We start from the raw sequence: 27,936 nt of genomic DNA, 5'->3' as shown, positions 1-27,936 counted from the left end.
ACAACTCAGATAACTCAGGCAGAATAGGTATGATTTTAGATGGGGGAAACAAATGATTTTCTTCTTAAACATTACCTCCTTCTACCACTATCTACTTCCTTGCCTTCTGAGCTGTGCACACATGCCGTATGTACGCTTTCTAGTGAAGCCAGGACTCTTCCTTTGAACACCCTCTTGTATTTGAGATGAATAGAAATGAGTGTTTTGTTTAGATCTTTATTCAACTTAGATTTTTGTTTTTAATTTTTTATAATTGAAGGAATGCAGGGCAACCTTTACTTGATACTTACTTGGTAATTTGAAGACTAACCTCCAAGAACCTGCAAATACTTCACTGATACATGTAAAACTTGAAACAAGGGCAAATCTACGAGTAAACAGGTTCATGAACCTACTAGAATGAAACTAGCCATGCATGTAAAAATCAGAACTAGTAAATGGGTTTAAGTTGAGGGGTGTTTCTGAGTGTGTAATCCAAATTGTGTAATCAATCTGGTAACACTGCTCTGAGATATGTCTAGGCATCTTTCTATTGTCTTATGTCTGAACTCTCCCATTTGATATTTTTCCTGCCTACGTCTGGTGAGGGCACACCTAAGTTTGCCGAAGACTGGGAGTTGTCCTATACGTTACTCAAAATGACATTTATTTTAAAACTGAATTACTTCCTACAATAGAAACAACTTGCCAATAATGTAACTATTTTTACATTTGATGGCCTTCATAAACTAAGCTATTCATAGGTTATAACTCAAAAGGTTATACACCACATTATACTCAAAAGCCTATGATACTCTACCAGTCAAAATGGCAGTTGAAATAGAAACATGTACCTTTTCACAAGTAAATGCAATCAGAAAAATGACCTCAAAGTATTTCCTTGTAACAGTAATGATATAGTAGTTTTACAAATGGGCACTTGCTCAATATATTTTATCCTGGGTAAATGGTAAAGAGTGGAGATTTTATTTAGGTTCTTACCATATGCCTTAAAGAATAGAGAGAAAAATGATTGTGGGTGGTACTCACTTGCAAAACTGCCTCTGTAAATAGTTTTTCTGAAGAGCCTAATTATCTCCCTTGGTTTGCCCATAGCAATAGCCTTTAATCACTTCATCTACCATTCTTGGTAGAGAATTTGAAGCAAATAAAAGCTAGCTTGTATCTTGCATCTAAAACTCAGTCTAGGCTTTAGTCTTTACCAAAGATAGAATTAGTAATTTCATTAAAAAACACAATCAATAATGGGAACTGTTAGGCCTAATTATTTTAGAAAAAGAAGTGGGCATGACCAAGTGAATACACATGAGGACAATTAGCTTATTATGCTACTGTCTATATTATCTAGACACACTTCAAAAACCTATTTCAGGATACAAAATATCTGAAAGCACCAGTCTTAACACATTCTTTAATTTTCTGGACTCCAACTTTCAAAAAACCAAAGTTTCTTAGCATCAAGAAAAACTATTTTGACTCAGGATTAGGCAAAGCTGATTAAAAACGGAACACTTACTCTAACATTTCACACTTAGATTCTGCCTGTCTATATGGTTACTTATTGTGGTGGGGAACCCAAGAATGAAAACAAGTTGAAATAAGGTAAAATCTGAAGAAGCATATCCTCCTTATATACATTTTGAACTTACTGCAATGAGACCAGAGTGACATACAAAAATTTACATGTGATTAACTGGGCTTAAATAAATAGATGGGTGAAAAACATAAAACAATCTTGGTGAAATAATTTAGCTGTAAGGTGGAAGTGTAAAGTAATGCATACAAAAGTTAATAAATCATTAGTTCTTTATGTTTCTAGTCTATCCAACAGTCAAAAGATCCTTACCTGAATTTTTATTATAATAAGAACATAATTTTAAGAAGATATTTAGAATATAGTTCTGCCAAAATAGATAATTTCTGCTAGGACTTACAGTTTTGTCCAAACTATCAGTCATGCAAGTGAACTGTGTCGACAGCTAGCCATGGAGAGAATAAGCTATGGTAGCAGGGAACCAAGGACTGTACTTCTTGTACTGTGTGTATTTCTTAGTATATTAATACAGATTTGATGACAAAATGATTGGGGGCAGGGATGGTAAATAACTTGGCAAATATATCTAACAGTCAAGTAGCTTCCTATAATGTTTAATTTCTCAGACGCTTCAATACGCTAATGACTGCCTACCTAATCTCCAAAAGAAGAATATTTGGCATTCTTAAATACATCAGAAAACCAAAACTCATTTTTCATCAAACATCTTATGTAATTAGTTTTCTATTGTATACACTTTGGGAAACATTCAACTCATTCATATCAATATACTAAGGTTAAAAGATAACTCCCTGAATTATCATTCTCATGTATTCATTCATTTACTTAGCAATAGTTCTGTTAACGCAGTATCCTCCAAATTTGCCCAGTCCAAAGAATCATCTGGAGTTATTTGCTAAATTGGGTCACATAAGTAACCCTAATAACTTGATCTTATGGGAAAAACCTGAGATTCTGCATTTTTATGAAGTGCCCAGATGACCATTACAAATCTTCATTCACTGATTTTAAGTATATGACTAATTAAGTCCTAGGCATGGTTCTATGTGCTGAAGATTAAGCAGTAAATAAGAAAGACAAATTTTCTGTTCTCATGCAGACATGAGAAGATAAAGAACAAAAGAAAATTAATAATCAAGATTATTTTCTTTATAACATTTATCAAAAGCCAAAAAGTAAATAGAGGACCACCTGGGTGGCTCAGTTGGTTGAGCATCCAACTCTTGATTTTGGCTCAGATCATGATCCCAGGGCTATGGAATCGAGCCCTGTGTTGGGCTCTGTGCTGAGCATGGAGCCTCCTTAAGATTCATTCATTCACTCTCTCTCTTTCTTCCCTGCTTGTGTATTCTCTCTCTAAAATAAAAATAAATAAATAAAACAAAAGTGAATAGAGAGGCCATTTTGGATCAGCTGGACAGTAATGGCCTGAGGCCTCACTTTCTGAGGAGTTAACCTTTACGATGAGATCTACATGTAAAGGAGACAGACATGTGAGGATCTTGAAGAAGACTGACCAGGGCAGAGAAGCAGCCATGCAAACGCCCAAGATGGGAATAAGCTTGGCATGTTTGCAAAACATTAATGTAACTAAAGCACAATGAGTAAGAAAGTGGTTTAAAAAAAAAAAAAAGTCTTCAAACTAGGTAGCAGATACATGCCAGAGTATCGCAGACCGTGGTAAAGAGTGTAAATTTTACTCTAAAGTGAGGTGAAACATTGGGAAGGTTTTATTTATTTTATTTATTTTTTTTTAGTAAGACAGGGTTGTTTTTTTTTTTTTTTTTTAACGTTTTATTTATTTTTGAGACAGAGAGAGACAGAGCATGAGCAGGGGAGGGTGAGAGAGAGAGGGAGACACAGAATCTGAAACAGGCTCCAGGCTCTGAGCTGTCAGCACAGAGCCCGATGCGGGGCTCGAACTCACGGACTGCGAGATCATGACCTGAGCCGAAGTCAGATGCTTAACCGACTGAGCCACCCAGGAGCCCCATTGGGAAGGTTTTAAATAGCAGCAAGACAAGTCTGGTTAAATTAAAAGATGCAGGCTGCTGGTTGAAGAATGGATTGTGGAAGGAACAAGAGCAAAAATGGGGGAAGTAACTGGGAGTCTACTGCAGAAATCTTAGGAAGACATGGTAATGGCTGTACTCAAGATGGTGAAATCCATGGTGAGAGAGTGATGTTATCTTCCAGAAGAACTCTTAAGTTAGTCTTTAGAGACAATGTCCATGTTACTCTAAATCTACAGTTCATCTTTTACTCAATACAATTTTTTGAGCACCTTCTACATATGAAACATTATTCTAATTACTAGAAATGCAGTAGCAAAATCCCTGCCATCAAGAGCTTACATGATCAAAGAGCAACATATATGTCAAGAGTGAGGAGTTATAAAACAAACCAAAAAAGCAGAGTAAGAGAATGCAAAAGATCAGCAGGGGGGATGGTTTGTGTACTAGTTTAGATACTGAGTCTAAAAAGGTATTTCATGGGGCACCTGGGTGGCTCAGTCGGTTAAGTGTCCGACTTTGGCTCAGATCATGATCTCATGGCTCATGAGTTTGAGCCCTGTGTGGGGCTCTGTGCTGACAGTGCAGGGTCTGCTTGGGATTCTCTCTCTCTGCCCCACCCACTTGCTCTCTCTCTCAAAATAAATACACTTAAAAAAAAAACTTAAGAAAATTAAAAATGTATTTCAGGGGGCGCCTGGGTGGCTCAGTTGGTTGAGGATCCATCTCCTGATTTTGACTCAGGTCATGGTCTCACAGTTCACGAGGCTGAGCCCTCTGGTGGTGGACTCTGCACTGACAGTGTCAAGTTGGCTTGGGATTCTCTCCCCACCCCCCGCCCTTACTCGTGCTCGCTCATGTGCACACTTTCTCTCAAATAAACATTAAAAAAAATAATAATAAATTCACATTTGGCCAGCAACTTGAAGTGAGGCATCTAGGCATACACGTATCTGTAGGAAGAACACTCCAGGCAGAGGAAATAGTGCAAAAACCCTGAAGCAGGTGATGTTAGCATGTTCAATGAACAGCAAGGTGGCAGGGTAAAAGTGATAGGACACGGGATAAGAGATGGATGTGTGTGGTGGAGAAGGAGGCATACATCACATGGGGCCTTGTAGGACACATTAAGGACTTTGGGTTTTACTTTGCGTGAGCTAGGAAACCATTGGGAGGTTTTGATTTATGCTTTAACACAATCACTCTAGCTGTTGTCTGGAGAACAGATTGCAGGAGGCAAGTGAGGAAGAGGAAATAGAAGGCTTTTGCAATGGTCCAAGAAAGATAATGGTAGCCTGGATCAGGTCAGAATTATCAGAGCTGCTGAGAGGTGGTCAGAGGCTGGGTATGTTTTAAAGGAAGGGTTCACAAGGTTAACATACTGATGGACTGGAGATGGTCGGGACTGGGGGCAGAGGGGAGAAAGGAGTCGAAGATTTTTCTAAGAGCAAGGAGACGAAAAGAGATGCCGTTTCCTGAGTTGTGGGAGACTGGGAGAAGAGCGATCTTGAGTGGAGTGGGTCAGAGGAGGCATACTGTGACAGCTGTGCAGCTATTCAGGAGCAAATAACAAGGCACAGTGAAAAGAGAACATAGGATCTGGAAGCAGATAAAGCTCAGGTGCAATCCTAGCTCTGTATACGCTATTCATGTAATTGCCAAAATGATTTAGTATTCCTTAGCTGTAATTTACTATCTATGCAACAGGAATACTACGCTACATAAAATTACCGTGAGGACTACAGAGTGTAGACGCTCATTAAATGGTAACTATTAAGAAAAGTGAGATGATGGGACTCCTGGGTGGCTCAGTTGGTTGAGTGTCCGACTCGTGATTTTGGCTCAGGTCATGATCCCAGGGTTGTGGGATCGAACCCTGCATTGAACTCTATGCTGGGCATGGAGCCTGCTTGAGATTCTGTCTCTCTCTCCCTCTGTTCCTCTCCCACACTTGCACTCTCTCTCTAAAGTAAAAAAAATAATAATAATCAAAAAAAGGAAATTGAGATGAGCCATGGAATGACCCTTAAGAGAAATAACTGTGATTAAATTAGAATTTAGGTAGCTGGGGATATTTCTTAGAACTTTAAACATTTTGCAGTACAGCAGTACTTAGAAAAATGCAAAAGTTAATACAGGTGAATCCTTGGACTGATCTACACACTGACTTAAAAATTGTGATACTAATAGTTTGAGTCACTTGTCTTATTTCAAAACTTAATACATTTATAGTTTGGACTAAATATGCATTAACATAGGATTTGGAATTTTTTGATAAAATAATTACAATAGTAATTGTCCAGGAGCGTCTGTGTTACATTCCCAGTACAAGTTTACTAATATGACTCCTATTCGAATAAATAATGTAACTCAGTAAGTTTTAAACACACCTAAAACTGTGTTTGGATACTGTGAGGAATAAAAGAATGAGTGTACGGTATTTCCTGACATGAAGCAGCTCACAACTCACAATCTAGTTGAAGGGTCAAGTTCAAAATAAGAAACTAAAGAAAGAATGGTAGTAGTACTTCACTTTTAGTAACATCTAACAGCTTTTAAAATGTCTTCCCATATTTCATTGGATTCCCATGATGATTCTGTGAAACAAACAAAGAAGCAAAAGCTAAGTTGTGCTCAACAGTTTGGCCAAGGTATATACTGAGTGTACATTTCAAAGACTGGCTTGAACCTGGATTCTGATTTTTCTATTACATGATACTGGCCATAAAATGTAGGTACAAGAATGAGTATTAATAATATAGTCAACCCTTCATTATCCAGAAAAATATATTAGGAATAAAATAAGGTAAAAGAAATCATAACAAGGTATTTATGCAATAATTACAAATCGGAAAAATAGGTATCTAATGTGTGGCACAGTGATCATTAAAAAACATAACTTATCCCAGTAAGATGAAACTCTCTCCTTGATCTCTTTTTTTGACAGGCTGAGAGCCTCTGCTTGGCAACAGTATCTAGCAAGATTACTGCCATTTATATTATACCTATTTTTAGTTTATTCTCTATTTATAGAGTGGCAAGCACTCTGGTATTTCATTTAATGATAAAGTTCCTTTTGTAAAGGAAACTAGAAAATCAGTCACTCAATTTAAGAAAAAACATTAAATAAATGCAAAGATGATACATAAAATTGGAAACCTTATAAAGGCAATCTCTAAATGACGCCATTTAAGGGAACATTTTCTACTCTCATCACACCAAATCACAGCAACCCTCTGAGGAAAAATTATTCCCATGTTCCACAAGAAACTAGCTCAGAGAAAGCTGGAATGATTTGCCCAAGGAGGTAAAGCCAATAACCTGTGGTATAGCCTTTAGTGCTGTTAAGGTTCCAAAGAAGTAGAGGAGCAACATAGATCGAGGAAGTATCAGCTTTAAGTAGATCTTTTAAAACCTTTAAAGATCATGGAGAACTCTGGGCGCCTGGGTGGCTCAGTTGGTTAAGCATCCGACTCTCGATCGCGGCTCAGGTCATGATCTTGTGGTTTCGTGGGTTCGAGCCCCACATCAGGCTCTGCACTACTAGTGCAGATTCTCTCTCTGCACCTCCCCCAACTTATGCTGTCTCTGTCTCTCTCAAAATAAATAAATAAATTTTAAAAAACAATCATGGAGAACTCAAAATCACAGGAGGAGAATAAATATGGCACATGTCTGGGATGGTCTGCTTTGGGCTGGGTCATATTAGCAAGTCTTGGGAGTCTAAAGCAGATGGAAAACAACTGAAATTCTCTACATAGAAGTCTCAAAATGAAAGCAGTGTTTTAGACAAGGAAATAAATGCAATATGCAAAATGAAATGGATGCCAAATTATTAGAGACAGGCAGGCGTAATTGTTATCAGACCACTGTAATATATCCATGTGCTAACAACCATCTCTAACATGGTCTCTAGGATAGCATAAGGAGGGGTGCCTGGGTGGCTCAGTGGGCAAAGCATCTGACTTCAGCTCAGGTCATCATCTCACAGTTCACGGGTTCAAGCTCTGCATTGGGCCCTGTGCTGACAGCTCAGAGCCTGGAGCCTGCTTCAGATTCTGTGTCTCCCTCTCTCTGCGCCTCCTCCACTTGTGTGCACACGCTCTCTTTCTCTCTCAAAAGTAAATAAACATTAACATTTTTTTTTTAAAAAAGGATAGCAATAATGAATAGCTGTTATTATTAATTCAACCAATACTCTGAAATTTGCCTACCATATATTAGGTACTGTGCTAGGCACTACAGATACCAAAAGAGTGATGACCCTTTCTTGTCAAGAAGTTTGGAGAGGAGTTGTGCAAACAATTATGAAACAATAAAAATAATTGTTCAAGTGTAGGTACAAATACTGTGGGAATCAAAAAGGAAAGAAAACAAAATAAAGCAGTCAGGGATGGTGTCAAGGAAATACGTGAGCTAAATCTTGAAGAATGGATAGTTTATCAAAAAGCAAAAGGGTGAGAGAAATGGAGGAGAGGCATTCTAGACAGAGGGATTAGCAGGTAGGACACAGATAATGGAGAAGTTCTAGAAATATAATAGGAACTATTATACCTAATAATATATCTTTATATAATATTAAGTGTATAATAGAACACATAATGATATAGAATATATTAGCCTATAATATCATACATACAAATATAGTGTACCGAATATGTAACATCCATGTAAATTGACAGGAAAGAAGAATGCTGTTGTCATTGACCACCCCCCCCCCAAAAAAAACCAAATGGGTAAGAAGAACTGGTCAGCATATGTGTTACCAACTTTTGATTCTTCCCCTTCCCTCATTAGCCAAAAATCCAGTCAATTGTGGCTTCTATACCAATCTCTTCCACTGCACTGCCATCATTTAAATTCTCATCCTTTCCAGTCCAGACCACTGAAATAGCTTATTTCGATGATCAATTATTCCCCCTGCCACCAATTCTCCCATCTTCAAACAATCCTGCATTTTCCTTCATATTAATAATCTTAAAATTCTGCCTTTATCAGGTTGCTTCATTGCTTTAAAACCAAAACACTTTCGGGGCGCCTGGGTGGCGCAGTCGGTTAAGCGTCCGACTTCAGCCAGGTCACGATCTCGCGGTCTGTGAGTTCGAGCCCCGCGTCAGGCTCTGGGCTGATGGCTCGGAGCCTGGAGCCTGTTTCCGATTCTGTGTCTCCCTCTCTCTCTGCCCCTCCCCCGTTCATGCTCTGTCTCTCTCTGTCCCAAAAATAAATAAAAAACGTTGAAAAAAAAAATTAAAAAAAAAAAAAATAAAACCAAAACACTTTCAAAGTTCTCCTAATGACTGTGCCAGGTGTCCCCAACCATTCTGTTAAGAAATGATCATTCTCACTTATTTATATTGAGACATAATGTGAGCGGTACTGGTTCAAGTCCCTCCAAGAAAAGGAAAGGGGCGCCTTTGGAGGTTCTGCCTCTATTCCTACTGTGAATTCTCAACCCAGGCATGAGGGTGGCGATGGCAGAAGCTACTGGTTTAAATACCAATACATAGACACTGGTTTACTTGTTTGGATTCCTTGGCTTACAGGATGAGCTCCAAAAACCTCACCCTAGCTTTCAGGTCTGTTTATAATCTAACACTGTCTTACTTCTCTCTAACTTTATCATTTGCTGTTCTTAGTCATGAACCCTCTGCTCCACACTCTGGAATGCTTTGTGAGCCCTGATTCTAGAAATACACATCTCTGATTAAACCAATTTCCATTGAAAATTTCCTTTTCTTTCTTTTCTACTTACCTGACTTCTACATCCTTCAAAGGGCCAACTCAAGAGCTTCTTGGCATAGGCCTACCCTGAGGTTTAATTTTCTATCAGGTTTAACTCTCTTCTGAACTGTTGGGCATATACTGTCTCGTATGATCTTTTCATTAACCAACTATTAATTCAAAGAATATTTACTAAGCACTTGTAAGTGTCAAGACTGTATGACAGGCACCGGGGATACACAAACAACAGAACATAGTAGCTACCCTTAAGGATTTATAGCACATATGGTAAAACAATTATATAACGGCGATTAAAACACTATATAATAGAGGCACAAAGAGATATGAGAGTGTATACAATACATTACATTCTCTGAAGAATGTAACAGAGAAGCCATTAAGGAAGGAGTTTGAACTCAGTCTTAAGGAGGCTGTTAAGTTGGAATGTTCTAGGGGCGTCTGGGTGGCTCAGTCAGTTAAAAGTGTCCAAGTTCAGCTCAGGTCATGATCTTGTGGTCCGTGAATTTGAGCCCCGCATCTCCCAAATATTTCTTTCCTGAGAAAGAACTTGAGAGAAAGGAGGCTAACTAGGATTACTTAGAAGAATTTCTGAATAGTGTTAACAGTATGGTTGAAGTTGGAGATGGTAATGTTTGGTGGCACCAATTTTCTTTTTTTTTTTAACATTTATTTGAGAGACAGAGAGACAGAGCATGAGCGGGGGAGAGGCAGAGAGAGAGGAGACACAGAATCTGAAGCAGGCTCCAGGCTCTGAGCTGTCAGCACAGAGCCTGATGCGGGGCTCGAACCCAAAAACTGTGAGATCATGACCTGAGCCAAAGTTGGATGCTTAACTGACTGAGCCACCCGTCGCCCCTATGGTGGCACCAATTTTCATAGCTGTGAGATAACCATCCCTGTGTCCCCACCCCAGCAACACAGCTGCCAAGACTGAGAGTAAAAACTCAATGAAAAAAAATGTTTTTAAGGAAAAGAGAATGAGAGGAGGCCCAGTGAGTCAATCCAGGGTTGAGGGTTGAGGGTTGAGCACTGGGAGGGGTGGGGGATGGGCAGGGGCAGGGTCCTATCTACCCCATTTTAAGTGCTTTGAGGGCAAGAACTTTGTTTTGATGTTGCTGTGACGATTAGAGCTTTTTGTAACATAGAGCTTGGTACATGCTATAAAATACTCAATGTATGTTAATTGATGATGAGCTGATTTCAAAGAAAAATATCTAGCGATAGAAATTCAGGACTAGTTTCAGTAAAAGTCAATGATGGAAATAAAAATTTTAAAGTCATCATAAAAACACAGAGTTGAAGATAAAGGATATGTTTTCCTAAAAGTCAATGTAAAGAGAGAGGAACTGAGATCAGATCCTGGAAATAACAGTGAACACGACAAAGTGCAACCAAAGAAGGAAACAGAGAAAAAAAAAAAATCGTTGAAAGAACTATGGCTGCAATGCTGTAACACAGTCTTCCCCAACCAAACTAGATACTAGGGAAAGAAAGGGAAGGAAGATGGGAAGTAGTAAAAATGCAGAGTCAATGGGAGCAGAGAACACTATACCCAAGCCCTGAAAAAATGTATGATAATTCATTTAGCAATCCTCCCTCTGACCCATCAGACTTGGTTTAAAGAGAGGTGGCAAGACCACAGCAGCCTGCAGGCAAGTAGCTGAGGCTGGAGGAGACCAAGAACCAGGCCCAGTCAAGTCTCATCCTGACTTGAGGCCACGCAAGCCCAACTCTTGGAGCAGGGGCCTGCTGTGGTGCAGGGACAGGGACAACCGGATGCTGGCAGTGGAGAAACTGATGGCACTGGGGGGCAATGGGCTCTAAGAGGCAGAAGATGTGGCAGGAGACACTAGGTTAGACAGGCAGATCTGCCGCCAGTGCTGGATGCTCATCAGCAACATCCTTCAAATTCTGATGTGTATGCTAAGCATAAACATTAGATTAATAGAGACCCTTGAGGAAATATATTTATAGGAGTAAACCCACCAAAAGTTGAAGAACTCATCTATGAAGAAGAGAGTTGTGATTTTAACACCCAGTAAAATTTGGGAGACAGCAAGCATAATAGCAGAAAGCAGATTTAGTAAAAGCCCACAGTATCATAGAAAGATGATTTCCCGAGCCAAATCCACAAAGAAGAGGGCAGAACTTACACAGTTAATAAAACAGAAAAATCTCACCAAGGAATAATTCTTACTTAGGATTTGGGGATTGTTGCGAACATTCAAGACTCTTGATACCTTATATCCTTCTTTGGCATTGTGGGTGACCCAAATTGTTTCACCCTAGAAAAACATATTTCATGTTTCCTTCATTTTAATAGATGGTATTCGAAGACCAAGCTTATCCATATTCGAAGACCAAGCCTATCCATATAGACTACCTCTTTAACAAGGAGGGTAGGAAATTGACACAAACACTCAAATTCTAAGGAGCTAAAGAGCTAAGAACTAAGGAGCTAAAAATTCGTGTTATGTGGACTAAGAGGATACAGTAAACGTTTCTGATATTTTAAGACCCTGTACTGATTTCATGTCACAAAGGTTAACTGCTTAATGCAAGCTAAATTTAACATTTTCTAAATTTTCAAACATAAAGAGAAGTTAAAATGGAAACAACTGCTGTAAATGTTGTATATTGAAATTTTAAGAAACATTGTTTTTATAGTATGTATGTGAATAAACACATGCACACAAACATGTTTTGATTAATAAATGTGTCATGATCTTCCATAATTAAAAAGTACATAAATGTAATCTTATAGTATATAACCTTTTGAGACTGGCTTCTTTCATTCAGCACAAGGCCTTGGAGATTCCTGCAAGTTTCGCACATATTGGTACTTCGTCCTTTTATTTAAAAAGTTTTATTGAGGAGGGGGGGCTGGGTGACTCAGTCGGTTAAGTGTCGACTTCAGCTCAGGTCATGATCTCACGGTTTGTGGGTTGAGCCCTGCATCCGGCTCTGTGCTGACAGCGAGGAGCCTGGAGCCTGCTTCAGATTCTGTGTACCCCTTGCTCTCTGCTCCTCCCGCTCATGCTCTTGCTTCCTCTCTCAAAAATAAACATTTAAAAACATTAAAAAAAAAAAAAAAGTATTGAGATATGATTTACATGCCATGAAATTCACGCATTAAGTGTTCAATTCAATGTTAATATGTTCACACTGTTGTGCAAGTATCATCACAATCTAATTGCATATTTTGGTCCCCATACCCATGAGTAATCTCCACTTCATTCCCCCACATTATTCAGTCCACAGCTACCACTTTGGTAGCTACTACTTTCTGTTTCCTAAATTTGCCTATTCTGGACATCTCATATAAATGGAATATGTAAAATGTGGTCTTTTGTGACTGGCTTCTTTCACTTTGCGTAACGTTTTCAAGGTTCACCCATACTATGGGATGTATCAGTACTTAACCTGATTTTTATTGCCAAATAATATTCCACTTTGTGGATATACCACATTTTATTTATCTATTAATTAGTGAACATTTGGGTTATTTCTCTCTTTTTGGCTACTGTGAATAATGCTGCTATGAACGTTCCCATACAAGTTTCTGGGTAGATACATACTCTCATTTCTTTGGGGGTACATATTTAGGAGTAGAATCACTGGGCCATATGGTAACTATTTCTTTTTGTGGAACTGGCAATCTGTTTTCCAAAGTGGTTATACCATTTTATGTTCCCACTATAAGTATATGAACGCTTCAATTTTTTCACATCTTTGTCAACACTTGTTATTGTCCACCTTCTTATTAGAGCCATCCTTGTGGATGTGCAGTGGTATCTCATTGTGGTTTTGATGTGCATTTCCCGATGACTAATGATGTTGAACAGCTTTACATGTGCCTACTGGTATTTGTTCCTCTCCTCATCTCCCTTTGGAAAGCTTTTGCCCCTTTACCCCACCCCCCACACACAATTTTGAGGTTTTGCTTTGACTCATTTAGTACTTCTACATTGTAATTATTGTTCCCTGAAGCATGTCCCTTTTGGTTAGCATTTACACAACACATTCCCAGGAGAGTCTGTCATTCTACTATTTCTATTCCTTTCACCCTGTGATCTCTGTTCCGGCTCATTTATTTGGTTAAAAACCTTTCCTAAATATTCTCAGAGGGGTTAAAGTGGTAACATATTCTCTAAATTTTCTCATACTATGTAACTCATTTCCCCCTTATAGTGGGGATATCTTCACTGGAAATAGGGGTTGGGGATTAACAGTCTTTTTTTCTTGGTGATCTGTGGACACTCTTCCACTGTCTCCTAATTTCCAGTTCTGTGGATTAGAATTATGATGCCAGTCTGACAATTCATAGGTATACCATCCTTTTTATCTGGAAGCCTCTAAGATGAATCCGTAGATATCAAAAAATTTATCAGGATAACCCTAAGTATGTTTTTTATCACTCGTCTTCCCTGGAACTACTTTCTGCATGTTGAAGTCTTTAACTCAGGAAGTTTTTTTCTATTTGTTTAATTAGTGCTTCTCCATTCGTTCCTTTTTCTCAAACTAATATAAACCACATTAGGTGCTCTGAATCTACCCTCCAAATTTCTTATCTTTTTTTTCAATCTTTTGTATTTTTGTGCTATGAAATATCTCTTCTATTTGATCTTCCAGGCCAATAAATGATCATATTCACTTACTCCTTTATTCAGTGATTATGCACTGTGTGCTTACTATGTGCAAGACAGTGTTCTAGGCATTGGGTGTTGACAACAGATTAGCAATGTATGCAAGAGAAAAAGTTCCTGCACTTACAATGCTTACATTTTAGTGAAGATAGTTAGATAAAAAAGTATCTGTGCATAGATTGAGAGCCAGATGATAATAAGTATTTAGCTGCGAAATCACATATTTTGCTCTGTGAAGTCTTTTTTTGTATTTCACTTGAACTTCCTTAAATACTATTATTTTCATATTCAAGTTACCGTCTCCCCCAGCATTTCTCTTTAGCTAGTCTACCACATTGTTTATTCTAAGTGATTTTTCTCTTTCTGGTTGCCTGGCTTCCCTACATGGGTTCTTTTCCTTTATGATCTCAGAAGAGCTTAGGTTTCCTTGTTGGAGGACCACAAGTAAGTGGTAGCAGTCTCAAGAGAATGGAGAGACAAAGCAGAATCTATGCCCGTAGGGGACAGTCCAGAGGGCAAGATGACAGCCTTGCGGAGGCCCAGGAGGAAGCCTCCCAGCTCTCCGGTATCCTTACATCTCCCAGTCTCGGAGACAGAGAGATATCAGTCCCCTGGTTCTGTCCCTTTCTTCTCGCCTCCAGGAGTCCACGGATCTCTACCAAACCAAGCTCTTTCCTGGAGCTGCCATTGTTATCCTCACCCCAAGGCTCTTGACCAGCCCTTGAGGAACAAGTCCTTTGCCACCCCTCCCTGATAGAGCTCCCACAAAGCCCAGGCCTCACTTGCACCTAACTGTTCAATGGATCCAGGGGCCATTTGGCTCAAATAAGGCAGACACAGGCTGGAATCAGGAACAGAGGGATAGCGAGATTTCACCTTCCCAGAACCCACTCTGAAAAGGAAGGTCTGTTTACAGACTAATACTAAAAACGTTCAAATCCTGACAAATAGGTCAAAATTTTTAAAAAGACTCTGTTAAGTCCAAACATCTGTGGGTTCTATCATTTTCAACTACTGCCCTAACGTTAAGCTCTGAGAAATAAGGAAGATCTTAATGTTACTTGGACTTGAAGGATATTGACTAGGTGGATGAATTGTAAAAGTAACTGTTACGTAAAAGTCAAAAGAGAGTACATACTGTATGATTCCATTCATAGAAAATTCTAGGAAATCCAAACTAATGTACAGTGACAGAAAGCAGATCAGTGGTTGCCTGGGGACCAGGCACAGAATTAGGTAAGTGGCTTACAAAAGGATACAAGGAAATTTTTGGAGGCAACAGAAATGTTTATTATCTTGGTTATGATAACTGTTTCAGAGGTATATACAGATGTCAAAAGTCACCAAAATGTACACTTTAAATATGTGCAGTGTATTTTACATCAATTATACCTCAATAAACTTTTACAAGAGGGGTGCCTGGGTGCCTCAAATGGTTAAGCATCTGACTCTTGATTTCAGCTCAGGTGACCATCTCAGGTTGTGAGATCAAGCCCTGCATTGGGTTCTGTGCTGAGCATGGAACCTGCCTGGGATTCTATTTTCTCTCTCCCTCTAAATGAATAAATATTAAAAAAAAAAAAAAAAAAAACACTTTAGAAGAAATATTGGCTGGGAAAAATATTTGCAATTTATATCACAAAGAGATGACATTCCTAAATATAAAGAACATCTAAAAGTAAAGTAAAACACCAACAGGGAAGAGGTATGAACAGAAAGTCACTGAGCTTTTGTAGGTTTGAAATTTTCCATAATAAAATAAAAATATATAATTTTCAAAATATATTAAACACTATCCCTAGCCCTCATATAATTCATAATACAGCTGAAGATACAATTATAAAGCCGTTGCAAGTTTGGGCCACACTGCAAAGTATATGTGCTGATCAATGTGGATTGATGCAATAATCAAAGTTGGGATAGAAAATCAGGCAATTCATCTTGGAGGAAATGAGTATGAGCCTGGTCTTGAGATGATGTGGGTTTGCAAAATTTTTGTGGTAGACAGGGAGCAGAAGGCAGAGGAGAAGAGTTCAGATGAAAAACATATGAACAAAGGCAGTAAGATGGGAAAAGAGAAAGACAGCTTTGTAAAAGCACTCTTATTATAGGTTCACCATTCTTTTTTTAAGTTTATTTTTATTTATTTTTTGAGAAAGAGCAAGCCAGGGAGAGGAGAGAGAGAGGGAGACAGAATTTTAAGCAGGCTCTGTGCTGTAGTGCAGAGCCTGAAGTGGAGCTCTAACTCACAAACTGTGAGATCATGAGCTGAGCCAAAGTTGGATGCTCAACTGACTCAACCACCGAGGCACCCCTCAGTATTCTCACAATCACCATCAAAATCTCCTGGGTGGCTCAGTCCGCTAAGCCTATGGTTTCATCTCAGGTCATGATCTCACGGTTCCTGAGTTCAAGCCGAGTCAGGCTCCACACGGACGGTGGGGAGTCTGCTTGGGATTCCCTCTGTCCCTCTCCCTCTGCATCTCCCCTGCTCTTGCTTGCTTTCCCTCTCTCTGTCTCTCTCCCAAAAAAAAAAAAAAAAAAATCTCGTCACCAAAAGGTTAGAGGTCACATTGGAAAGAACCCATGGGAAAAGAAAAGATATCTAATTCACTATATGAGGGCTTGGAATAGATTAAAATCATTAACACTATTCATGCAACCATAGTCAATCTTTACTATGTTCTACCTATGTTAGTATTTTTCTCTAAATAGAATTGTGTTTTCACCTGGCTTCATTCTAAGAATAAGATCCATTAAAAGAAATATAACTTTTTCTTTTTTTGTTTTTAATGTTTATTTAAAAAAAATTTTTTTTATACATTTATTTTTGATAGACAGAGAGAGCACAGTGGAGGAGGGGCAGAGAGAGAAGGAGACACAGAATCTGAAGCAAGCTCCAGGCTCTGAGCTGTCAGCAGAGCCCGATACAGGGGCTCAAACTCACGAACCATGAAATCATGACCTGAGCCGAAGTCGGACACTTAACCAACTGAGCCACCCATCTGCCCCAATGTTTATTTACTTTTGAGAGCAAGAGACAGACAAAGTGTGAGCAGGGGAGGGGCAGAGAGAGAGGGAGATACAGAACTGGAAGCAGACTCCAGGCTCTGAGCTGTCTGTACAGAGCCTGACATGAGCTTGAACTCATGAGCCATAAGAACATGAGTCGGAATTTAAACTGACTGAGCCACCCAAGCGTCCCAAAATGTAACTTTTTCTAATACACTAAAATAAACACATCTTTCATACGTTCAGTATATTCTTAAAAGTTATATTAAAATTATTTCACTAACTCCCTATGCCCACCATTAACATTTGGTTTTTAATGAAGCCTTTATTCCTATCTCACTGATAAATGTACATCTCCTTAGAAATCTGAGGAGCGGGGTGCCTGGGTGGCTCAGTCGGTTGAGCATCCAACTTCGGCTCCGGTCATGATCTCACGGTCCGTGAGTTCGAGCCCCGCGTCGGGCTCTGTGCTGACAGTTCAGAGCCTGGAGCCTGCTTCAGATTCTGTGTCTCCCTCTCTCTCTGACCCTCCCCCCGTTCATGCTCTGTCTCTCCCCCGTTCATGCTCTGTCTCTCTCTGTCTCAAAAAAATAAACATTAAAAAAAAAAAGAAATCTGAGGAGCGGAGGACTAGTAAAGGATTGTTAGAGTAAACCAGGTTCATTGCTTGTTCAGACTTCTCAATTTTTAGCATCATTTGTAAGAGTATTCTACATTTGGAAATATTCTACACAAAATTAAAAAAAAAAAAAATCCAGCACATGAAAACATAGAAGCAGCAAGTAACTTTCCATTAATTTTGAGAACTACACACAGAAAAGATTTAGAACCTAACAGGAATTAGGAACTACTGAGAAAATAGAACAGCCTAGTTGAGAAAACAAATAATGTGTCTGTTTAGAGGGATAATGTGGTGTGGTGAAAAGAAAAAAGGCTTTAGAGTCACAGAGATTCTAGCCTGAATTCTCCATCTATCACTTCAACAGCCTATCTAATTTCTTGGCACCTAAATTCCCTCACCTGTACAATGGTGATAATGATTGCCTGTCTTGGCTGTTGTCAGGATTCAATAAGCCAATATTTGTAACACACTTAGCATTACTACTGTAATGTTGATGACATTTTGTAGTGTAAAATCATTGCCACTTTCAACCTGGCAAAACCAAGAAATGCTAAAGTCTTTAAAGTTTTATCAGCTTACAATCTATTTTTGTAACGTATGCCAAATATCCAAATTCAGTCGGAAATTTGAAAACTTTGAGTATTTTACAATATGCTACAACTACACTTAACATTTTTATAATACTAAACTAAATGCTGCTTTGAGTATAGATTATAAGAATATTAAGCAGTAAGAATGTATATATCTTTTGGAGAAATTTTATCTTTACAGAATCACATCAGTTCCAATCTGGTATATCCCCTGTTGGGCAAAAGCAGCAGATGGTATACAGAGGATTGCACACTAAGCAAGGAAAAATTGGGGAAAGACTCTAAAAAACTGGTGATAAGAATACTGAAATAGGGAATGAAAGAGTTCAATATTGCCAGAGTGTAATATAAAGGTTAGCAATCTAAACAAAGTTTTAAGATGTAAAAAAACTGAAAAGACTCAGAATCAAATTTGTATTCTTGTATTAAGGTCTCAGGTACAGCATAAAAATACATAGTAAAAAGAACTGGCAAAGTATTTCAGGGAGGTGTTCTTTCTGACAATGATGGAATATAAGGAGGTAGGAAGGGAGGCAGAAAAACATGTCTCACTGAGTCACCTTTAAGGATAAACTTTTGAGGGGTGCATAGGTGGCTCAGTCAGTTAAGCATCCAACTCTTGATTTCGGCTAAGGTAATCTCAAGATGATGAGATCAAGCCCCATATTAGGCTCTGTGCTAGGTGTGGAGCTTGCTGAAGATTCTCTCTCTCTCTGTGCCCCTCCCCTGCTCCCGCACTCTCTTTCAAAAACAACAAAAAAATTTTTTTTAATAAAAAGGATAAACTTTTGAACTTAAACTTAATAAACTTTTAAACTTAATATCTGAGGATATGAAGACAGCAGATGTGAATTTTTGTTATTTGGCTTTGTAAAAGCCCCACGTGAATAGTTAAAAGGACACACAAAAAAAGCTTTAAATCTTTACTACAGAAAAGGTTTTTTAAATTTTTTATTATAAGCAGGCTCCACACCAGACACAGGGCTTGAACTCACAACCCTGAGATCAAGAGTCACAGGCTCTACTGGCTGAGCCAGCCAGGTTCCCTAGAAAAGATTTTTTTTTTTAAATCAATACAAAGAAATTCTTCAGTTGTCTATTTCAACTTATTTCAGTGTTAGTCAGTAAAGAAAGTACTAATAGCACTAATAGCAGAACTAATAGCAATCTAACTTCTTGTGGGTTAATAAAATTTAAATTCTATATAACACAATCTCTCTCATAGTATGCTCGCATACCATCTGGATTACTTGACAGTTAATATCTGGACATGCTATTCAATACCAATATAGGTTCCTTTCTTTTCTGTTACAAGTGTGTTTCTGAACATTTCCTTAGAATCCTATTTCAAAGAAAGGAGAAATCTTCAATCTGCTATCTGTGTATATCAAGTGAAAGTAAATTCAGTAGCTGAAGTCTGCCTAATCTGTAGACACTATAAGAAGATCTGAGGAGTGAGGGGAAGAACAATTATTTCAGAGAAACACTTTAACAAACTCAATAAACATTTAAATACATAATGAATGAAACATTTACACCTGATTAAGTAAATGTAATAAATAGTAAAATTCAATTGCGTTGTTCCTATAAAACCCATCACAGATCTGATGACATATGAAATCCTGTGGACACATGAACATGAAGATATAAAGTAACTTACTCTTAAAAAACTAGCACATAAAATTTACAAGTTTGAATACTGCCTCTGCTACTACTCCCATGTTGCTCGAGGCAAGTACTTACTGTCCACAGACAGCCTGGTGTAGCTCTAAAAAGGCATTAACACCCACTATTCCCACAGAGTGAGGAGAAGATGAAACTGATAATCCTTCATTAAGTAGTCTCATCTCTTAGCCCTCTTCACCTTATGTCCAATGTGCTAACTGCCTTAAACTTTTGTTTTGCACAGGCTCTCTACCTTCCTCTCATACCTGCTATTGTTTTACTCTTGTAATCTTCTCTAGATCTCCCTTCAAGAATCAGTGGTGTTCTCATCCTCTGAGATACCCATCTAGGGTCCCCTGTAGGCAGTATTATTATTCTCCCCATCTGGTACCCAAAGCTGTTTCTTTTTGCTCTTATTAAACGACTAAATCACAGTAAGTAAAAGATGGCTCTTATTTTTGAATGCTGTGTCACTCATGGAGTAAGCGCTTTATATTCATTTTCCCATGTAATTCACAACCACCATGTAAAGTAGGTACTGTTATTCCTACTATATCCTTTTGTTTTATCAAAGAGCAAAGTAAGGCTTTGAGAAGTTAAATAACTTGCCCAAAAGTCACTCAAGTAATAATTAATACAAATTATCACTACTTTTAATTAGTAATAATTAGTAGGACTGGGATTCAAAGCCAGGTCTCTGGCTCCAAAGCCATTCTGCTGCCTTTGGTGGGGATCTTAAGGCACTTGTAGCCTTAAAAAGAAGGTAAAACACCTGGCATGATATTTGCACTGAACATGTGTTTAGTGAATTAAAAAGGCAGGAAAAAGGTCTATTCACTCAATAGGCTCTTGTGTGCAATTCACCTGGATCCGGAGATATAAAAATGTCTGACAAAGTCTCTATCCTCAAGAACTACAGTTAGCCTACTGGGGGAAGAGAGACAAGTGTAACAGGTGATTGTAATATGGATTGTAATACGGATGGTTCATACAATTCCTATGGACAGGTTGCTGAGAAAACATAGGATGGGGCACCTAAACTGGATAGGGAAAGAGGAAAGCAGTCAAGAAAGATGTTAGTTGGGAAAGTCTGAGTTTCTGCTTTTCCTTTCAAAACCAATTAAGCAGCGGCGCCTGGGTGGCTTACGTGACATCAGCTCAGGTCATGATCTCACGGCTCATGAGTTTGAACCCCGCATTGGGCTCAGTGCTGACAGCTCAGAGCCTGGAGCCTGCTTCGGATTCTGTGCCTCCCTGTCCTGCTCCCACTCTCTTTCTCTCAAAAATAAATAAACCTTAAAAAACAAAAATTAAAAAAAAAAAACAAAATTAAGCAGGTTCTACTAGATTGGTAGCCAGCATGCCAAGGATTAATGTATTTCTTAGAATTGGTTTAGATTATATCTATACTCATATTTCTATTTTATCTCAAATTATATGCCTAGTTCAAATAAATCTCACCTCTGAAAAAACACATCGTAAAGAATGATTTGCTTTCTAAATATGTTCCATTTATATGAAACTACGTATTTTTCTCTCCTCACAGATACAGACAGAAAAACATTAAAAAGGTGACTGGTTATACAACTGGCTAGTGTTAGCTTGCCACAAAACCACAATCAATTTAGGAGACTTAACTCAGAAGACCAAGGGGCTAAAACTTACTACATTTCAAGCAACTGCTCCCAAAACACCATCTATCATCAAGAATGTTAGAATCCAAAAACAAAACAAAACCCAAAACAAAAAAACCCTTCTAATTAAGTTTTTCCCATATGTTTCCCTCCTTCCCCTCTAATTTAACCCTACAATAAAGAAAATACAGTTTAGGTAATATATTCCCATCAGTTGTTCACTTACCAAACAATAGTTCATTCAAGTGGACACTTTCGGGCTGTCATGGAAAACGCCAAAATAAAAAGCCTTATTAAATTCAAGTTAGATTATATCTGTAACTTCTTTGCCCAAAGCAATAACTATGGAAAAACATAAATTAAACCTAGCAATGTCATTTTATTACAAAGTTGGCTGCTATCAAAATTTTTACAGCTCTTCTAGGTGGTTGCTAATAGTTTAAATGATTTCAACGCTGTTGTAATCCGAGGAAAGCAGATTTCACCAAACATGATGGGACCAGTAAAGATGAAATAATAGAGGTGGTGAAGAAAGGAAATAAAAAACAATGAGAAGTCAAATGAGGTACAGATAGACTTCACTTGTTTACATCTTGTGAAATTAATTAAGACAAAAGCAAAGCCAAAAGCCTAAAGGGATTAAAATCTGACGGCAGCAAACGTAAACAACTAAGAAAGTGTAACTTCAAACACACACAATCCAGGGAAGAAAACCTAACTTCTTTGAGCTAAAGTTGCGGAGAATCAAGTTCAAAGTAGGCTAAACTTACTTTCAATTTACCACCCTTGACTATTCAGCAAAATGAAAACAACCTGGCAAACAGTTTCCATAAAATCGTATCTCCCCCAAGTAAATTTTCTCACTAAAAGGAAAAAATAAACAAGAAGAATGTTTTTCGTAGTCCTTTGTTTTTACGTTAGAGATTCTTAAAAATTCATACAGGCGTGGTAAGACAGAAGACAGTAAACAGTTTACAGAAAGGAATTATGATGTCTTAGTTGCTATAGGAAAAATTAGATTCATGGAATTTTGAGAGATTATTTATTCCCTTAGCCTTTATTCATATATTAGAGAAGGTTTTTTTTTTTTGACAATTTGTGAAATTTATAGACTTAAAAAAATAAAGGGCTTCAAACTACTTCTATCTTTAATACAGTATTAACTAACATTTTAATTGCATGTTTAAAAATTCAAAACCACAATCCCGCCAGCAATTCTAACTGTTACCATTTAGAGAAAATAATAGGGATAATGACATTCATCAAATTTACTAAACCTGATGTTATGCTAGTCACCATAATGACCTACTGTACTTCTTTTATTAAAGAATTCTTAGACCATTTGCTACTGAATTAATGTTTAACTGGTAAACTGAGGCAAAATACTGGATAATCTGAGAAGGCACAAGTGCAGAGTCCACTGTACAAAACTACTGAGCCATGCTTTCCCCCTTTATGTGCTTTTCCAGATATATTTTAAACTCAGCAAAAGGTAAAATTTAAATTTGGCATAATTAACTTTTACTGTGCCTTTCTTTTTGCTTGAAAACTCTTCTCATACACTGCCACCGATTCAATTTCACCTGTAGGTAATGAACACAGAACTCATTGTGGGGAAAATAAACCAGAATGGGAAAAAAAGAGAAGTTATCAGATACACAAAGGAGTGAAACAGCTGACTGAAAAACACCTTAACCACAATACTTTCCCTCCATCCTTAAGGAGATATTTTTAGTATTTTAGTCACCATTTCTTTCAGGAAAGACCCCACAGGTTCCAGAAGCTCCCAAGTTGAGTACTCACCTAGTTCATCTGAATGCTGAATCAGGGCTTTTATTTCTGCTAAGCTGGTCGCCCCCTCTTGGGAGACCGAAGCTGCTGCCCCCTCCTCTGGGTCCTCCACCTTAGTCACGGTAAAGTGTGGCATTGTTACACGTAGAAATCCCGTGCTCGTTCTGTAGTTACACTGCCCTCCACTCTACTTTCCTTACCTACCTCTTCCTTACTGTGCCCCTTTCGCACTCAAATCACTGCCTACGGGAGACGAAGGCTGGGAAGAGGGAAGTACTTTCTGCTCACGTGACCTACAGCCCCAAGGGAGTGGAACGCTGGAAGACACGCCTTCCACAGTGTTTATCATTCACTCGAAAGGATTAAGCACTCCACCCCTTGCTTATGGTTGTTAAGCTCAAGAATCCCAAGAACTTCTTAGGCCGCCTTTCCAGAGCTGCCAAAAGCTGCGAGTGGGCAGAATTCATGACCTGCCGCCCCCTGTGTGCTCACCCGCTCGTTTCCTTCACTTAAGTTATTTCCATCCCTATGTGCACGTCGTGATCTCAACCTCTGCCCTCACATTTCACACGAGAAAGATTAGGGACCAGTTCATTGTACAAACTTTCCTCTTTAAAGAGAAACTGGCACCACATAAATTTAGGAAATGAAACAAACTATTTGTAAGCTTCTGTTGTTGCTTTATTTCAAAGCATATGAAAAATAGTAATTTCTTATGGTTCCGATGAGAACACTCATTCAGCAAGTATTCAATGAATGCCTACATATTTTATACAAGGCATAGTTGTAGATACTGTAGTGTATACCACAACTTCCAAGACAAGACATTAATATTCCCCGAAGTCCAAGTTTGTTTAAAAGAGCAAAATATTTTTAAAGAGTTCAGACTTTTTTTTTGTACAGAGTTTAAACATCGTGTTTTAAAGAAAAAAAATTCAAGATAATCCCTCTGATTAGGTGGTGTATGGTTCCTTCAACACATGTAACATATTTAAATCTTGGTATATTTTATCAGATAACTGTGTCCAGTGCTCAGTTGATGGCTTTAACTATAGAGTATGAGGTCTATCTCTGCACTGATAAGGGACTTCAGTACATTGAGCCCTGTGGTAACTTCTATGTTGATGATAGAATATAAGGGCTTTGTTGTTAGTAACACCTGACATATAAGGCTGCACTAAATTTAACAAAGAAGGAATGATAGTTTATAATCCTCATTTATTCCTATACCATTTCTAAAAGAAAAGGAAACCAATAGTTGTTAAAGATCTACTTTGTACTCTGCATTGCACTAAAAACTTTTCATTATGATTTCATTTAATCATCACAGAAACATTAGGCTAAGCAACTTGCCCAAAGTCACAGAGTTTGTAAACAGCAAAGCCCAACCTAAAAACCTGTAATACCCTTGTTAGTAAGCAACATAGAAGTTTCACAGAAAGAAAACTCACACACACGCCCCTAAATTTTATTTCATGGGTTCCCATGTAGCACTGATTTGTAATCTTAGCTGCACACTGGAATCACCTGGGGAAATTTACAAAATACTGATGCCTGGGTCCTATCCCAGATACTGTAATTTAATTGCTCTGGAGTAGAGCCTGGGCAATAAGGATTTTAAAAGCTCCCCTATTTCTCACTCTCAGATGGTTCAAACAAGCAGCCAAGATTGCAAATTACTACTATATGGGGGAAAAAAAAAGTTTATCACCTAAGAAGTCTTCGTAACTATTTTATTTTTGAAAGAAAATTAAGTGTGGTAGTGCCTTGGGTGACTTTCCCGTACTTACAACTCAGGAAGCTACTCTACTAATTTATTCAAAGGAACTTAACTACCAAATTGTCAAAAATTTCAATAGTAGATTCTGGGTTCCAAATTCTTCAGTGCCACTGGATATTTCCAATAGGATCTTGCCTTTCATATTTATTATAAAAAGAGAGTTGAACTAGGGCTAATCTACAGTTGATGGATAAGAACATTGACTTGTGTTATACATCTGTGTACAGCTTGTGCATATAAGTCTATGTAAAAATATTATCCTGTCACCTCTCCCCTCTAAAAATATCTGCAAACCAAACAAGTAGGAAGGCAAAACATTCCTGTTGACCTATGATAGGCGTATTTATTTACCAAACTCGATGATTTGATACCACAGTGCTCAGCAATTTTAAAATAGTTCTCTCCCAGAGTGGCCTATAGATAAAAGTGCAATGGCAAAAAAAATTGAAGGCAAAGTTAAAGTAATACAGAAAAAGCTGGGGAGGGGGTGCGGTTCTGGTAAAGCTGAGGGCAGTGCTGTGTAGACAGTGATTAGATAGGGAAGGTAGGATATAAGAAAACGATATTTAACATACAATAAACTACCACAATGGAGGCACCTGGCTGGTTTAGTTGGAAGAGCCTGTAACTCTTGATCTTGGGGCTGTAATTTGGAGTCCCCCATTGGGCATAGTGACTACTTAAAAAATAAATAAGATAAAAACATCAATAAACTACCACAGTGAAGTACCACTGCATATCCACACTAATGGCTAAAACTGGTAAGACTGGAAACACCAAATCTGGTGAGAATGTTAAACAAAAGATACTTTTATATATTGGCGTAAATTGGTTCACCCAATTTAGGGAAAAGTCTAGTACTCTCCCCTATAACTCAGCAATTGCACTTCTAGGTATTTATCCTCCCAAAATGAAAACATATTCCCACAAAAAGACTTGTCCAAGAATATTCATAACAGCTTATTAACAATAACCAAAAACTGGAAACAACCCAGATGTATATCCATAGCAGAATGGGTAAACCAACTATGATGTATTCATACAAAAGATTACTATTCAGATAAAAAAAGGAATGACTCAGTGATACAAGCAACAATCTGAATGTATATCAAAACATCACGCTACATGAAAGTAGCCTTAAGAGTGCACAATAGGCGCGCCTGAGTGGCTCAGTCGGTTAAGCGTCCGACTTCAGCTCAGGTCACGATCTCGCGGTCCGCGAGTTCGAGCCCCGCGTTGGGCTCTGGGCTGATGGCTCAGAGCCTGGAGCTTGCCTCCGATTCTGTGTCTCCCTCTCTCTCTCTGCCCCTCCCCCGTTCATGCTGTGTCTCTGTCTCAAAAATAAATAAACGTTAAAAAAAAAATTTTTTTTTAAAAAAGAGTGCACAATATATGAACCCACTATATGAGGTTTTACAACAGGCAAAACTAATCTATGGTGCAAAAACAAACCAGGACAAGGGCTGCCTCTGGGGGAAGGGGGACACAGGAAAACTTCCCAGAGTGATAGTAATATTCTACATCTTGTTAGAGTTTAGGATTCCATAGGTGTATGCATTCATCAAAAGCTGATGTTCACTTAAAATCAGTGTTATTCATTGTATGAAAACTTCACCTAAAAAAAAAAAAAAAAAAAAAGCTACAGGGGTGCCTGGGTGGCTCAGTTGGTTAAGTGGCTGACTCCTGATTTCAGTTCAGGTCATAAGCTCCAGATCATGAGATCAAGCCCCACATCAGACTCTGTGATGACAGTGCTGAGCCTGCTTGGGACTCTCTCTTCCTCTCTCTCTGCCCCTCCCCTGCTCTCTCTCTCTCTCTCTCTCAATCAATCAATCAATCAATCAATAAGTGTATTTTTAAAAAAGCTACAAACAAATACTGAATTCTAATAATATGCATTTTGAAGTATCTGGGAGAGGTGAGCTGATATCTGTAATTTACCACGGAATGCAATAAGATAGATGGATAAATAGGTGTTAGGAAAAGTACAATAAAATGTTAATGATAGATTCTGAGTGGTGGGTGTAAAGGTGTTCACTTATGTAAAAGCCTTCCAACTTTCTGTATGTTTGAAAATTTTCATAATAAAACACTGGAAAAAATACAAACAACTGACACCATTATGAAAATAAACATATAAGTCAGAGACTGGGAGAAAATATTCATAAAACATGTACTTGACAAAGGACTTATATCTTAAATATATAAAAATCCTCTACAACTCAATAATAAGAAAAAAAACTCAATACAAAATAAAAAAAAGATTTAAATAGACAATTCACAAAGGAAGTTATATAAATGGCTAATAAGCACTGGAAAAAGTGTTCAACATCATTGGCTTTCAGGAAATGCAAATTAAAATCACCATTAAAACTGTTGGCAAGGATGTAGAGCGAATGTTGGTGGGAATATAAAATAATACAACCACTTTGGAAAAAGGTTTGGCAGCTTTTTATAAATTTTGTCTTTTTTTTTTCATTTGAGAGAAAGAGAGAGAGAAAGAGCAAGGAAGAGGGGCAGAGGGAGAGGGGAAGAGAGAGGGGGGGGGGGGGGGGGGAGGGAGAGAGAGAGAGAGAGAGAGAGAGAGAGAGAGAGAGAGAGAGAGAGAATGAATTTTAAGCAGGCTCCACGACCACAGGGCTCAATTCCATAACCTTGGATCATGACCTAAGTTGAAATCAAGGGTTGGACAGATGCTCAACCAACTGAGACACCCAGGTGCCACTTTTACAAATTTCAAACAAGTATGTTTATAAACCTTTATTCATAACAGCCCAAATAGGAAACAGACAAGTTATCCATCAATAAGATAAACAACCTGTAGTATATTCATACAAAACAGTATTACTCAACAATAACCAGGAACAAACTACTGATACATTCAACA

The 27,936-nt window shown here is 38.2% G+C and overlaps 1 protein-coding gene across 5 annotated transcripts in view; it reads right to left on the bottom strand.

Annotated features, from left to right (window-relative positions):
- Positions 1–27,936, bottom strand: part of SLC12A6 (solute carrier family 12 member 6) — an 88,594-nt gene that overhangs the window by 44,864 nt on the left and 15,794 nt on the right. The window contains exon 1 of one of the 5 annotated variants that reach the window (XM_049613270.1): positions 23,282–26,349. The exons of the other annotated variants lie outside the window; for them this stretch is intronic. Within the exon in view, the coding sequence (XP_049469227.1) occupies positions 23,282–23,405 (124 nt within the window). The 5' untranslated portion in view covers positions 23,406–26,349. Of the gene's footprint in view, positions 1–23,281; positions 26,350–27,936 lie in introns of those variants that run through there. 5 annotated transcript variants of the gene reach the window in all.

This window comes from Panthera uncia (assembly GCF_023721935.1).
Source record: "Panthera uncia isolate 11264 chromosome B3 unlocalized genomic scaffold, Puncia_PCG_1.0 HiC_scaffold_1, whole genome shotgun sequence".
Taxonomy (NCBI): Eukaryota; Metazoa; Chordata; class Mammalia; order Carnivora; family Felidae; genus Panthera; species Panthera uncia.
This window is presented reverse-complemented; position numbering and strand designations above follow the sequence as displayed.